The following is a 15,589-nucleotide window of genomic DNA, read 5'->3' as shown; positions in this document are numbered from 1 at the left end:
AGGCGTTACCGCTATCTAGCGCTCTCTATAAACCACATCTTAGAAATGCTGATGAGAATGAGAAACTATAGAAACGGGAACTTTCCACTAACATTTGAGTCAGTTGAAGCAAATATGTCTGACATATTCTTTTTCTTATAAGATACTAGGAAGAATTTCGATGAGCTGAATCTCTCTCCCAAGGTGGTCCTCTTTGTTTTCTCACATGAAATGACGTGGAAGTGGTATTGAGGGTGAAGACTCAAACAATTATGGAATCTACATATGCTTATTTTTGACTGCATGTATCAATAATTATAATTATAGAGAAGATAATTGGGGGGAAAAACCCCCACACTCTTGCACTGAACATTTAGTGAGAGCTGAACTAAACTGTGTAGTAACTTTTCAATAACTTATTCAAGTATTTCAGTTCTAAATTAGAACTCTTTTAAGATATGAGACACTTTTTAATTCTTTAATGTGGGTGTTATTTGTGATTCTGTTATCCAAACAAAAACCTACATTTAAGGACAGAAAAATGCACTTCAGTGGAGCTTACTGTTAGACCTAAATGACTGGACTATAAATTGCACCTCTTGTTTAAATAATGGCTGTTATGTTGATAGATAAGGTCACTAGCCAAGTAACGATCTTGTTAACACGGAGGGGTGACACCAAGAACATGCACAGGAACAAGCACAGAAGCACATCACCATCTGGTGCGTCGCCATCCCCCAGGGAACCTGGAAGGAGCTTAGAGGGCAGCCCCACCCACACCGGAAGCTGTGACCTCGGAGTGCTGTACTGAGTGTGCAGGTAAGGGAGAGGATTATACCCTGATGACTGCAGAAGTGCAGGCCACGGAGACTTCAAGGACTGGGGGGTACACTAGGGCCAGGCTGGTGATGGAACGAGAGGAACCGGTGACAGAATCCCCAGAGAGGCTGCTGGTTTCCATCTGACCAATCGCTCTTGGCCCTTTCTCCCCGCTGCTTGGTCACGGCGTCTAACGGGCCCACCTGGCCTTTGCGGTGCTCGGCGGGGTCCGCATTCTCACCTGGCACTGCTGCTAGGCTCGCTGAGGGATGTGCACGCTGTGCCTCACCCCACTAGGCCCTGTCCCTGAGCCAGCCTGGAGTTGGGGGCCTGAGGGAAAGTCTTCCTGAGAAGTCACAATTCACAGAATAAGCTACTAATTAGTGAGCCTCCTGGGGCCAGATAAGAAACTACATTATTTCATCCATCAACATTTATTTGGTGCCACCATGGCTGGGCACGAGCTGGTACTGGGTGTGTGACAGTCCAGGTGACACAAAGCCTGCCCTCACAGGGAGACCGCACCCGTCTGCCAGGCCAGGGAGGCTTTCCTGGCAAGCAGATGCTTCCAGAAGCCTGGAGGTTGCTAAGAGCTGGGGAAAAGAACGTCATGAGGATCAAACAAGGCTGCCAGGTGGTGGAGTGGAAGGAGCTGAAGCTAAGCAGGGAGCCAACTATGGGGAACCAGACCTGTGAGACCCAGGGCCCCACCCAGGATTTAACACCTGTTCACCCAAAGGGCGTTGGTCAGCTGGTGACTCAGAAGTGGCAGCAGCAGAGACGAAGGTTTGGAGGGGTGTTGAAACTGGGATGGGAAGGGTTTGGGGTCAAGGTGAACACTGTGCTTGGAATATTCTCTCGTGAGCCATGGGGCTGGGCCCTCCTCCTCGTAAACTCTTGTGACCAGCTTCCCAGTTTCCATGGTCCTGCAGGCCTAGGGGTGGGGTGGCTGTGACTGCTAGAAGCTGCCGCGTCACCATATGCTGCTCGCAGCAGGGCCGCCTTCTCCCTGGTGCACAGGGCCATTCCCAATCCTCTAATGTAAGTCCCCGATTTCCTCCAGATCCGCTCCTCACTCCCGCTTTCACTGACTTGCAATGGGGAAGAATGAAGGAAAGGCAGGAGGAAGGAACAGCCAGAGTTGGACAGATCACTCTATCCGCATTCCAGAGGGAACCACTGGTTTTAGTAAAAACCGGAATAAAGGAGGGTGGGATGCTGGGAGTGAGCCGTGGGGTGGGGTGGAAAAGGGGGAGGGGCCAGCCCCAGCCTGGCACGGAGACGCAGGTGCAGACTGGAGCCACCTGGACACGACCAGCTGGCTGCTCAGAAACAGCCACTGGTGCTCTTGGTCACTTGTCAAAGGAATGATGAAGTGGGGGCATTAAGTATGCAAAGAAACATCACCACGCGAAAAGAGAAATGTCCCCATGCGGACTTACCTATAAAATATATTATTTATCTGTTTTCTGATGTAAGCTCTTAAGCCTAAGAATTTTCCGTAGATTCTGTGAAGGGTAGTTTTAAGAAAATCTCTCTCTCGAGGATCTTCACTGTCAAAGAGCTCTAAAAGCTTCAAGAAGAAAAAGACACTTAGTGACCTGGGATTCTCTGTAAGGCAGGGCTTTTGTGGTTTCAGCTAATTTGGGCCTTACCTGCAATACAAACTTCTGATCAATATATTTCTTCGCTATATTAGGTTGGAAATCTGGAGACTCTAAAAATCTTAGGAAAAATTCATAAACAAGCTAGGAGGAAAAAAACAACAATGAGTCAAAAAACATGGTATTTTACTAAATGGAGATTAAAAATACACCATGAGTTGAGTCGTTGTCTTCGTATATTAGCCTTACAAAAGTCATGTATCTGTAGATTTAATGCTAAATTGCATGGCTTAATTTAATTGTAACTGATGATGGTAACCGTTTTGTTTTGCTAAGAACCATAGACTACCTCCTTAAATGGCATTTAAACAAAAGGATGTCACCAATGCTTCAATCACGCTGCTCAGAGACCCCAGTGCACGGCAGCCACAGCTGCTGGGTGGGATTTGGAGCCTGTCACCTCCAGGCGCCCTGGGAGAGACAGGTTGACAGAAGCCGGGACTGGCTGGTGAGCAGATGTCCCAGATGCCACAGGCGGGAACGCTTTGCTGCCGAGATAGCCCACCCTTTCCGTCTGTTCCCAGCGTGGCTCCTTCCTGGGTTTCTCATCTCTCCATCTCCCCTCCTCAGACCGCCCAGACCTCCCAATCCAGTGCTCTGCTCAGGGTGGGCTCCCAATCAACCTCTTGCCCTACAAATGCTCTGAGAAAGGCATTGGCCAGCAGGTGAGCTTTGGGGCACATAGCAGGTGCACATTAAATCTAAGTGCCCCAAATGGGAAATGCCGTGGGAGTCCTCCAGGCCTCAATTCAATGGCTGTCAGCAAAGTAATCATTTCCATCGAAGACATACTGACAGTTCCCTATCTCTGTAGTTGATATACAGTATCTACACAAAGGAAAGTCACTGAATGTTCTCTCTTTTGCTAAAACATTTTCATGTACACATAGGTGTGCCAGGCCTATGCCAGTATGATCAGAGGTCGCCCTGCAACCAGCTGGGCTGAGGCCCTCAGGCCGGGGCACTGGGTCAGAGGAAGACCCCACGGACACATACATCTCATGTACGCCCGCTTCTGACCATTCCGCAGTTCAGTACCTGTAGGTGAGGCCAGGCTGCTTCTAACGTTGGTTCGTCTTCCTCTGGGTCAAATTCTGCTCCCGTAGGATTGGAGGAAGGTGGTAATGTTCGAAACATATTAACTGCAAACTAAAATCCACATAGTCTATAATTACAACCAGGACATTAAAAATATTTACCAAGAACATGAAAAAAATCTTAAGTAATTCTAAAGAGAGCTGATTCCAGTGGAATTCTCAGAATTCAGAAGCAGTGTGGGCCCCCAATGAGATTCTGGTCAAACTGCAGCAGGAGCCCTAGCTAGTGTGGCTCAGTGGATAGAGGACCACTGAGGACCAAAGGACATGTACCTCAGTTGCAGGCTCCTCCTCAGGGCTCATGCAGGATGCAACCAATTGATGTGTTTCTCTCACATCGATATTTCTGTCTTTCCCTCTCTCTCTCTCTCTAAAAATCAATGAGGATTAAAAAGCAAACAAAACGCTTGCTGTAGGAAACATGGCTGTAGACAGGCGATCCAAGATTCCTGCTTGACTCTGAGCTATCGACTTTCACAGACAAACAGCATCTACAAATGTCGATGGGTAGTGATGGCCTTTATCATGTCGTCAGAGCAAAAGCAAGAACGTTCACAGTCTCGCAAGAAAAGGGTGAGATTACCAAGGAAAGAGCAGGGGTTAAGAACTGAAGACAGTGGTACATGGCAAATACCATTTTGTGCTGGGACGCCCTGTGCCTGACCCAGAGCCTCTGCAATTAACACCGACGGCACAGTTAAGACTGGGAACTTCTGAGTGTGCGGCTAGAATGTCATTCCCAGAGACAGGCTGCAAGAATCATCACAGGACAGCTCGGCTGAGTGCCCAGAGACCCGGCAGTTAAGAAGAAAATTCTCTGGGATTTGGATGATTTCCTCATAGGACTCATAACCCCTTCTTGGATCCCCATTTTCATATCACCCTTCACCAGTCCCCCATCCCGGCTTCGTTTATGTTCAACTTCATAAAAATGAATCAATGTGTTTTAGAACAGAGGTTTTCTGCATTAAGTCTAGGGTTACTTGGAGCACAGGTGTTTTAATGCCTGTCTGGTTAATATGAAAAGTTAGCTCTCTAAATAAAGCACAACATAACTGACACATTCTTGATATAAATAAAAAGTTCAGTAGTTCAGTAAGTTAAAATATGACCAGCTACCTTACTGACTTTGAGCCTACCACCTGCCAGTTACAGAGTTGTGCTCTTACAGGTGATCAGAAAAAACCCTGGCCCCATTACTCCCCAACGCACAAAATCACTTGACCTTACGCCAGAGCCCGACTCTGTGACAACAATTAGAATGTATCTGTGGAGGAGAGGCCAGCAGGGGCCACCATCCAGCTCACCCTATCTTCACTGTTACGGATTCTGAACCCCAACCGGTAATCCATGAAGAAAAACGCCTGCTCTTTTAGCCATTGCTGTAACAGCCCCGAGCACCAAGTTTGTTCTGTGTCATCTGGAGGATGGGCTGCGGCAGAGCAACTGATGGGGCGCAGAGACAGCACAGGGGGTGGGGAGGGATGAAAAAAATGGTTGGAAATCCAGAAACAAATAGTTGAAAAACACTTGTAGGAAAAATATGAGTGATGCTCCTAAGACGCAGTAGAAAGCGAAAGAAGTCTGGAACCTGTGAACAGGTAGTGTACAGGGCTTGCTAGGAAAGGACCTCCCAGACAACAGGTGATTAAGGAACAGAGGCTGTGACAGGTGTTACCAGGCAGCGGGCACGTCCTCAATCACTGGCCCCAGGGTACCCCTCCAGGCACCCTGATCCCAAAGCCCGCACAAGACAGTGGCGAAGAACCTTCCCGTCCCTCACAAAGGAAAGGCCACACCCTGGGTGGGCACCGTCACCTCCAGGGGTGCCTTCCAGGGCAAAGAAAGCACAGAGGAGAGGCAGAGGCTGTGGCCTTCGTGAGTGTGTCATTTGTGACCTGGGATTTTCTAACCTCTTCCTCAAAGCCAAATGATTGGGGGACTCCAAGAGAGTCGCTCAGAGATGGGGGGCTGGTGGGTGACAGCCGCAGCTCAGTGTCCCTGGGGGCAGAGGTGTCTATGAACACACATTGCCTGCCTCTGAAAGCTTCAGAGGCAAGAGATGTGCTGCAGCAGCCTGTGACTCCGGGGCACTCTACCGGAGGGGAACACACAGGTGGAGGGATCAGAGGAGCAGAGGGGACGCCCAGGAGCTGCCTAGGGAGCGGTCAGTTCACCCAGATGGGGCTAGAGGTCTGAAGAAAAGGGGAGAAGGCTGCCCCTCAGGGCGGGGGCGGGGGGGGGTGTCTCTGGAGCACAGACATTGTTTGCAGGAAGGACTACCACATGGGTAGAGGCCTAGATAGCATGTAGCACACACACAGCGCTGCCCCGCTGCTGGACCTGGGCTAGTCCACTTTAGGTGCCTCACCTGCCAAGTTGCTCACCGGAGGGCACAGATGAGGCTGGGGTCGGGGTTAAAGCGTTAAGCTAGGTAGGACAGCTATAACCAAGATGACAAAAAGGGGAAGGAAGGGAAGACTCCACAGTCCTGGTTAAAGACAATGGTCAGTGTCAGAGTGCCCCGTTATCCAATCAGGCAGTAACGTGAGCGTCAGTGTGAAGGTGGAGGTAGTTAACATCCAATTAGCTGGCTTTCAGGAGATCATCCTCATGAATATGGTGAGCCTCACCCAGGCAGTTGAAAGGCCTTAGGAGTGACTCTGTGGTCCCTGAGCAAGAAGGAATCCCATGTGAACAGCTGTCAGCCCTGCCCCAGTCCAGCCTGGCCCTGCCCCACGGCGCTGCCTCGCCCAGTCACCTCCACAGGTGGAAGACGGTTCCCTGAATGCTCCATCAGCCTCTCTGTCTCTACCCGCTGGCCTGCTCTCTGGCAGCACTCTGACAGACTCAGCGTGGGCTGGCTCTAGTTTCAGGGCGAAGCCCCATGCCCAGCGTTCTGACAGCCTGGGCCCACCCCCAGCACCTGTACCTTCAGTGAGCTTGATGCTGAGCTAGGAGGCTGCAAGGGGATGTGGGCCAAACTGCTTTGAATGTAGAAGTCCCCATTTCAGTATTCTTGAAGGATGATCACCTTGGATCCAGGAAGTGTCATTATTAGCCAACACTAATTGATAAAAAGTTATTTACTTTAGGCAACAAATCTCACTCACACCGTAATTTCCACCCACCTTCCCGACCACATTACACTGCACTAACTTAATGCTCATATCTAGACAAGGTTAGGAGAGAAGAAGGCAAACAGGAGGCCACTTGGAGTTTCTCTTGGGTTTCTACCCTAGCAACATTTCTTAGCACAAAAGCTACGGGGGTCCAATTTGTTGAGTGCTGATGTCCACGTGCTCGAAGGAACGTGCTGTCCAGATGCGTGGAGTTCTGTCTGAGGGAAACTCAGAAGGTGACCTTTGTCAATGTCCTGCCATGGAAGCCGAAGGGAACCCTGTGCCTACTGTTGGTCTGAGCAGTCTGATGGGGTCTAATATCAATTAGAGCCGCTCAGCTGAGGGGCTCTGATGGAGCCAGAGTCAGGTCACACAGAACAGCATGGCCTTGGGGGGCAGCATCTGTGGGCCTCCTCCCACCCAGAAGCAGGACCCTAGATGGAAAATCCTGCCCCTCAAGCCTCAGTTTCCTCACCTGTTGAAGAGGGTAAAGCCTCTTTGCACTGGGCACAGGTAAGTGGAAAAGCACTAAGCATGAAGAGTCACCACATGGGTGGACGCATGCCTGAGGTCTACACAGCCACTGAGGTGGCGTGGACTGACTGTAACACGAGGAAGCACCAGCTTTTACAGCTTTCTTGGCACTCCCACTTTCAGTACTTAAAATCAGTACCAAATTGCTACATTTACTGAATTAGATGCAACCGAATTATGGAAAACCCTCATGATTCTGTTGTATCAAAAAGCCTTTCTATCACTGTAACAGTCACTACCAGGGGAAGTACTAACACATTCAGATCAGAGGTCACTGCAGCACAGGGGACAGGTAGAGGTGTAAGCTATAAAGGGATTCACTCCAGAGAACACTGCTAATCTAATTTCAGAGATGACGAGGAAGGAAAGGTTGCTTATTCAGTTCTTTGTTCACAACCACAAGGCTATGATAGCGATGCTGTTTTATGCATGTGAGCAGGATTTATAAAGGTGAGTTCACCAAAGGCCAAATTATAGTTCCTCCAGACACTCTTCCTCCAGTAATAGAAATTCTAAGCTCCGAGTCAGGTTGCTAAGAGACACATTTGGGGCGGGGGGGGGGGGGGGGGAGGTGGAGGGGCAGTGGAAGCACATCTACAATTTTTTAAAATAAAAAGTTATATTTACTTATAAATAGTACAATGTATGTGTAAAAACCAACAGAGGTAACAGACAGAATATCTCAGCAGGGCCACGGATGCAAACCAAACAAAAACTAAAAATACAAACCTAATGGCAACAACCTCATCTCTAATAAGCAACATGAAAACATAGCCGATAGGAATATCCAGGTACACGCCACTACAATGGCCAGTTAGTTACCAACCCTGGTGCTGGGCACCGAAGAGCCCCCTGCCTGGGGACGGGACTGGCCATTCTCTAGGACGGGGGATGCCGCTTCCCCATGAGGTAGCTCATATACCAAATACCATCGTAAACACAATTCTTTTTCTTTTCTTCTTCTTCTTTTTAAATATATTTTATAGATTTTTTACAGAGAGGAAGGGAGAGAAAGAGGGAGAGAGAGCTAGAAACATCAATGAGAGAGAAACATCGACCAGCTGCCTCCTGCACACTCCCTAACAGGGATGTGCCCGCAACCAGTGTACATGCCCTTGACCAGAATCAACCTGGGACCTTTCAGTCTGCAGACCGACGCTCTATCCACTGAGCCAAACCAGTTTAGGCTTAAACACAATTCTTATTGAGGTTTTTTAATGAACTCAAAGGATGTAATTTAAACTTTAGGTGGATAATAAAGTCTTAGCAGCAACCTTAAAGAGAGAGAGAGAGACTGTCTCTTAGTTGTAAACTTAGTCCAAATCTGCATTCCCGGCCAAGTTCAGCTGTCACCCTGAGGACACGTGCCACACTTCACTCCCTCCCTACTCTCCAGCACCTGCAGCTGGGCGTCACTCTCGAGGTCCTCAATACCTGCTGCCACCCACCGTATTAACTGCAATGCCACATAATCACTAAAACCCGTGACCACTTCCCGCCGACACCCGAGACCCCAGTCGCAGGCAATGCTCGCTCATCAGGGAGCCCTTCCCGGGCCCAGATGTAACTGGATCTCTGACTTTAAGCTCACCTGTCATGCAGTGCATTTTCTTCCTGATATTTGTCTCAAATATAACCGTATGGCTGGGTCATTCGTGGTTTCACGTCTTTCTCCAGTGCGACCTCCCAGGTCATCACACTGCCCGAGTGGCACAGACGAGCACTCAGTAAACGGGGGGTTAAGCAACATAGCCAATTTCTGATTGGTCTGTTTCACAACAAATTACTGGGCAAGAGCATCAAATCACATAGTTTATCTCCAAGTAGATGCCAGAATGTGATATTTAAAAAAGAATTATTATTAAATTCTTATTTTGAATAGCTTATTTTTATAATCTTCAACTATGTTCTCGAGTAAGAGTTAAAGATATTGTGGAGCCCTCGCCAGTTTTGCTCAGTGGACAGGCATTGGCCTGCAGACTGAAGGGTCTCTGGTTTGATTCTGGTCAAGGGCACATGCCCAGGCTGTGAGCTTGATCCCCAGTGGGAGGTGTGCAGGAGATAGTTGATCAATTATTCTTTCTCATCATTGATGTTTCTATTTCTCTGTCCCTCTCTGAAATCAATAAAAATATCTATCTATCTATCTATCTATCTATCTATCTATCTATCTGGCTAATATGCTAAGTGTCCGACCATCCAACCAGTCACTATAACGTGCACTGATCACCAGGGGCAGATGCTCAACACAGGAGCTGCCATGATGCACACTGGCCATTAATAGAGAAATGACACTGGGACCTGGTGCTCACAAAGCAACACTCAGCTTTCCCCAAGTGGGACCAGGCCCTGCCACTACCCCAGAGTGACAGCACACCAAATTGCAGCTAATGCTGCCGAGAATTCATGACGCAAAATGCGGCCCACAGCCCAGTCCAGCCTGGAAACAGTGGCTGTGAGTGCCAGGTAATGACATCAAGTAGCAACCCCCAGCTTCCTCTCCCTAGCAACAGGCCATCTATATATAGAAAAGCCTAAGGGTCCATCACAACCAAACAAATGACTGAACAGGCTGCATGGGGTTACCTGGCCGGCAAGGGGATTAGTGAGGGGCGAACAAACGACCAAGCAGCAGGCTGCATGGGGCAACCAGGCCGGCAGCTGGGGGTTAGTGATAGGCGACCAAACAACTGAGCAGCAGGCTATGTGGGGCAATAAGGCTGGCAGGAGGGGTAGTAAGGAGCGACCAGGCTAGCGGGGGTGGGACAGTTGGGGGCAACTAGGCCAGCATGGGGGGCAGTTAGGGGTGATCAAGCAGGCAGGCAAGTGAGCAGTTAAGAACCAGTGGTCCCAGATTGTGAGAGGGATGTCCAACTGGATCGGGCCTAAACTGGCAGTCAGTCATCCCTGAGGGGTCCCAGATTGGAGAGGGTGCAGGCTGGGCTGAGGGGACCCCCTCTCTGTGCACAAATTTCGTGCACTGGGCCTCCAGTTTAACAATAAACAGCACCACAGACTTGCACCCACAAAGCAACAATTGGCTTCTCCCAAGTGGGACACAGGCCCTGCCACCACCCTGATGCAACACCTCACCAAATTGCAGCCAATGCTGCTGAGACCCCATGGCACAAAATGCAGCCCACATCCCAGCCCAGCCTGGAAATGGTGGCTGTGGGCATTGGGTAATGATATCGTATATCAATGTCCTGCTTCCTCTCCTTAGTCACTAGCCTCCTTGGAGTTTTGTTAGCCCAGCCAGGTGGAAACATTTTACACTTTAACCAAATGTCTGTGAAGCATTTTCCCATGCCTCATCTCATTTGATCCTCACAGAATTTCTGAAGTAGGTAGATAAGAGACTCAGCAGAATCCTATTTTCTTTTCATTAGCTGGGAGAATGGAGATTTAGAAACTTGACAAGACTGAAAGGAAGAAATGGTGGACCTTGAAAATGACTCCAGGTTTTCTTCCTGCACAGAATATAGTTAAACACTGCTGTAGTTAAATATTTTACCCTTGTTCTCCCTGTGTGATCTACAATAATAATCTGCTTCATGTTGACATTTACTGCTGTGTTGCTAACAATTATCTGAAAGAGAAGTTGGGGTGTTTCACTGGGATGGAAAAAGTTTAGCTAAATCAGAAAGCAGGTCTAATAAAGCAAGTTTATTCAACAGTATAAAGAGATAATATGCAAATTGATCCTCGTGCCATCACAAGATGACGGTGTGCAAAGCAGAGGCTGGGTTCCCATAACACAAGGTGGCTGCACCCACAGTGGAGGAGGGGTTCCCGTAATGAGCAATCAGCAGGGACCTGAGGTTGAGTGGTACTGAGCTGGGGCGGGGAAATTCAGGCATGCCCCCTGCCCTAGCCCGGGTCAGGGATCTCAGGCCGTGCCCCCTGCCCCAGCAACGGGTCTGAGGACCTGAGGCTGAGCCCCCACCTGGCACTGGGCCGGAGGATCTCACGCTGCGCCCTTTCCTGGTGGGGCTTCATGGAGGTGGGGCCGGCCAGGTCTGGATCTTGCCCTATGTGTGTGTGGGTGGGGAGGACTTGACTCTGGGTCCTGTGGCATGTCCCAGACTCTGACAGGGGAAAGATTTTCATATACATTTTACTCATTTTCTTTCATCTCTGGCACTTCTATTATAAAGGGCAAATAGCAATATTAAAATATTTCCTCTAATTAATTCCCTTTTAATGTATACGAATTTCGTACACCAGGCCACTACGTGTGTGTGTGTGTGTGTGTGTGTGTGTGTGTATATACATATCACTAGTGCCAATCGAACATGTATATTTCAATCTGTCATTGTTGATCGTGAATTTGGTTGACACTTCTATTATTGAGAATAAGCGAATAGCGATATTAAAATATTTCTTCTAATTAAATTTCTTTCAATGTGCACAAATTCATACACCAGACCACTAGTGTATGTATGTATGTATGTGTGTGTATGTATGTGTATATATACACACACACACACACACACACACACATATATTTACACATATGCATATATATATATATAGTGGAAATAAAAAACCTACAAATAGCAGAAACTGGTTTAGCTCAGTGGATAGAGCATCAGCCTGAGGACTGAAAGGTCCAGGTTCGATTCCGATCAAGGGCATGTACCTTGGCTGTGGGCACATCTCCAGTGGGGGGTGTGCAGGAGGCAGCTGATCCATGTTTCTCTCTCATTGATGTTTCTATCTCTCTCCCTTCCTCTCTGTAAAAAAATCAATAAAATATGTTAAAAACAAACAAAAAACCTACAAATAAAAAACTCCTAAAACCTATTAAAGAAAATTTAGTCTCATTTTTTTAAAACAAAGACTATTTTAAATTTATGACTACTTCACAACTAAAAGAACAATACTACTACTTATATAAAAGCCTAAGCAACTGTTTGACCATCCAACTAATACCCTGTTTCCCCGAAAATAAGACAGTGTCTTATATTAATTTTTGCTCCCAAAGATGCGCTAGGTCTTATTTTCAGGGGATGTCTTATTTTTCCATGGAGAAGAATACGGTACACATTTATTGTTAAATGAAAATAAAGGAAATTTATTACCTGTATACGGTACGGTAGTACGGTAATTGTCAACGCAAACCAGACAAACTGTGAATCCTACAGTATCAAGAATTTACTCATTTATTCAATGACAATCATGTCATCATCTTCTGGAACATCATCATAACAATACAATTCCTGAATTTCCTGGTGAATTTCTCGTGACTCCATTTCTTTCAGAATCAGTGGACCAAATCTCTCATGTTTAGCCAAGGGGGGGACTTATTTTCGGGGGGATGCCTTATATTTCACTCAGAAGGAAACCTGTAAGTAGGTCTTATTTTCGCAGGATGTCTTATTTTCGGGGAAACACGGGTAGCTATGACGTGCTCTGACCACCTGGGGGCAGATACTCAATGCAGGAGCTGCCAAGCTGTGGTGACTTGGCAGCTGGAGATCTCAGGTGATACACCTGGAAATAGAAAAGAGGGTGCCTGATTCTGGGGTGCATCACGGAGAACTGCTCTCTCGCAATCTGGGAGGGGAAGGAGGCTAAGGAGCAGCTCAGGTGGGAAGAAGGAGGTTCCCACTGCCACAGGACTCCACCTGGGTGGAAGGGCTGGGCGGGAACCTGACATTAAGCAGAGTTCTGCCCTAGGCCAACTAGATTCTAGGTTCAGTAAATCCTGTTTGCTAAATAATTTCATTTTGCAGCTAAATAAATGCATTTTGCAGCTAAATGCTCACAAGTGGTCAGTTATTACCAAACTTAGGGTAAAGTGAGATGAAGGAAGTGATTCAGATAGAGAAAGTGACATAATATTGGGAGAAGAGAGAAGGGAACCCGATTCCGAGGTGCATCACCTGAGAACCACCCTCTTGCAATCAGGGACCCCTCGGGGGATATCGGAGAGCCGGTTTCTGTCTGATCCCTACAGGCCTGGTTGGGGGACCCCACCGGTGCACAAATCTGTACACGGGGCCTTTAGTCTTCAGATAAGCATGAAAATATGCTAGACATTTATAATTATGTGTATGTTCATTCTTTTTTAAAAAATATATTTTACTGATTTCTTTACAGAGAGGAAGGGAGAGGGATAGAGAATTAGAAACACCAATGAGAGAGAAACATCGATTCAGCTGCCTCCTGCACACCCCCTCCTGGGGATGCGCCTGCAACCAAGGTACATGCCCTTGACTGGAATCGAACCTGGGACCCTTCAGTCGCAGGCCGATGCTCTATCCACTGAGCCAAACCGGTTAGGGATATACTTTAATTTAAATTTTTGAGTTTAAAATTAGATTACTTACACAAGATAAGCAATGACTTGTAATATAGCAGTTCCCTCAATAACATCATTTTGTCCCACATTGTTTTGTCACAGTGTTTTTGAGTAAAAACAACACCGTTTCCTGTCCAGAGCCATTGTCTGTGAGCGTGCCTGGTGTCCCTGATCTGCATGGGTTTCCTCCTGCAGCACAAAGCTATGCATGGGAGGTGAATGCTGTGTCTACACCGTCCCAGTGTGAGTGGGTGTGAGGTCATCTGCGATGGGAGAGCATCCAGAGTGGACCCATCTTTGTCCCCTGAGCAGCCAGGAGAAACTCTAGCTACCTGTGACTTTGAACTGGAATTGGGGGGTTGAAAAATAATTATCTGACTCTTTTTTATTCACCATTCTTAGGTGTCTGTATAGCTCACATTTATTTCATTATTTAATGTTAGAAATGTTTTGGGCCTTCATTTAAAAACCTGGTGATGTAACTCTTGCGTATATCATTAGCCTAGGGCAGTGGTCGGCAAACTCATTAGTCAACAGAGCCAAATATCAACAGTACAACGATTGAAATTTCTTTTGAGAGCCGAATTTTTTAAACTTAAACTTCTTCTAACGCCACTTCTTCAAAATAGACTCTCCCAGGCCGTGGTATTTTGTGGAAGAGCCAGACTCTGCCGACCACAGGCCTAGGGTATAACTGGTTTTGTTATACTACATTATTTCACTTAAAGTTAGTTTCTAGGAACCTACTGATGACATTGAGGACTTAAGGTACTTTTTATTTAATTCAATTAGTGTTAAAGATAACACTCAATTTGGAAGTTTCTCTTAGGTGATTTACTCTGGACCAAAGGTTAGTTATGCATAGATTCTGAATGATGCATATTCCTCAATATTTTGTTATGAAAATACCAATCAAAAAAGTTTAATCTTATAGAGAATAGCTAAGTAGCCACCAGTTAGATTTTACATTTACACTCTAACATACTTGCTTTAGCACATATTCTGATTTTTTTTTTTTTTGCAGTAAAATGTGAGAGAGTTTAGGAATGCTTTAAAATAGCAAAACTATATTGTGTAGCCTACATTATATAAATAAACTGAAAAGGGAAGTTTCAGAGCTCAAGTACTGATTTCCCAGTCATACATGTATAGCCAACCATTTTCATGCTATGTCCCTAACCATATACTCTATGTGTATAGTTATGCAATTACAAATTATACAAGTAGCCTTTGATCAGTATATATTTTAGAGTCATTGCAGCATAGATTGTGCTGATTATTATAAATAAAATAGAGATTTACACTTAAGAGTAACAGGAATGGGATTTAGCCTACTTCCTGACCAAAAACCTGGAAAAAATAAATGGAATTATGACTTTCAAGACCCTGGCTTTCAGGTGAAGGATAGAGACCCCGAGAACTGGGAAACAGTGTGGTGAGTCCTACGACTGCTCAGATTCCTGCCTGGACGGAACTTCCAGGTTGCAGCACAGGGAGAAACAACAACGGTGGTAAGAACTTGCAAGGCAAAGACCCAGAGAGAAGAGCTGCAGAGAGAGAGAACACTGATATTGCAGAGGCCCCGCTCAACTCCATAAGCACACCTTTCAAAATCAAAAGCAAAAGACTTTTCGAACATATTGAAGAAAGTCCTTCAGGCAGAAGAAAAACTAATACCAGGTGGATTTCTGGATTTAGAGAACGGAGTGAAGAAACTAAAACTAGCCCTGGTCAGTGTTGCTCAGTTGGTGGAGCATCGTCCTGTGCACTGAGAGGTGGCTGGTTCAATGTGCCTGGAGCTGTGGGTTCATCTCTGGTCAGAGCGTGTGCCCAGAGGGTGGCCCTGATCCCCAGCAGGGGAAACACCAGAGGCAGCTGACTGAGGTTTCCATCTCTCACTGATATTTCTTTCCCTCTTCTTCCTCTCTCTCTAAAATCAATAAAGACATATTAAAAAATAAAAGAACACTGAAAAGGTATGTATCTGGGAAGTAAAATACATTTTAAAAATTACTTATATCTCTTTAAGAGGTAATTATTTAAAAATAAAAATTAATATGTGGTGGG

General features: G+C 46.6%; 1 protein-coding gene across 9 annotated transcripts in view; it reads right to left on the bottom strand.

The window, feature by feature from the left end:
• PPP2R5C (protein phosphatase 2 regulatory subunit B'gamma) overlaps positions 1-15,589 on the bottom strand; it is a 138,654-nt gene that overhangs the window by 29,210 nt on the left and 93,855 nt on the right. For all 9 annotated transcript variants that reach the window (XM_084869739.1, XM_084869736.1, XM_084869740.1 and 6 more), the window contains 3 exons: positions 3,501-3,611; positions 2,454-2,546; positions 2,241-2,371 (listed from right to left, as the gene is read on the bottom strand). In XM_084869739.1, the coding sequence (XP_084725865.1) occupies positions 2,241-2,371; positions 2,454-2,546; positions 3,501-3,611 (335 nt within the window). The remainder of the gene's footprint in view (positions 1-2,240; positions 2,372-2,453; positions 2,547-3,500; positions 3,612-15,589) is intronic.

Source organism: Pipistrellus hanaki (assembly GCF_964339955.1).
Source record: "Pipistrellus hanaki genome assembly, chromosome: 1".
Lineage (NCBI taxonomy): Eukaryota > Metazoa > Chordata > Mammalia > Chiroptera > Vespertilionidae > Pipistrellus > Pipistrellus hanaki.
The sequence above is the reverse complement of the archived record's forward strand: the minus strand, read 5'-3'. Positions and strand labels throughout refer to the sequence as shown.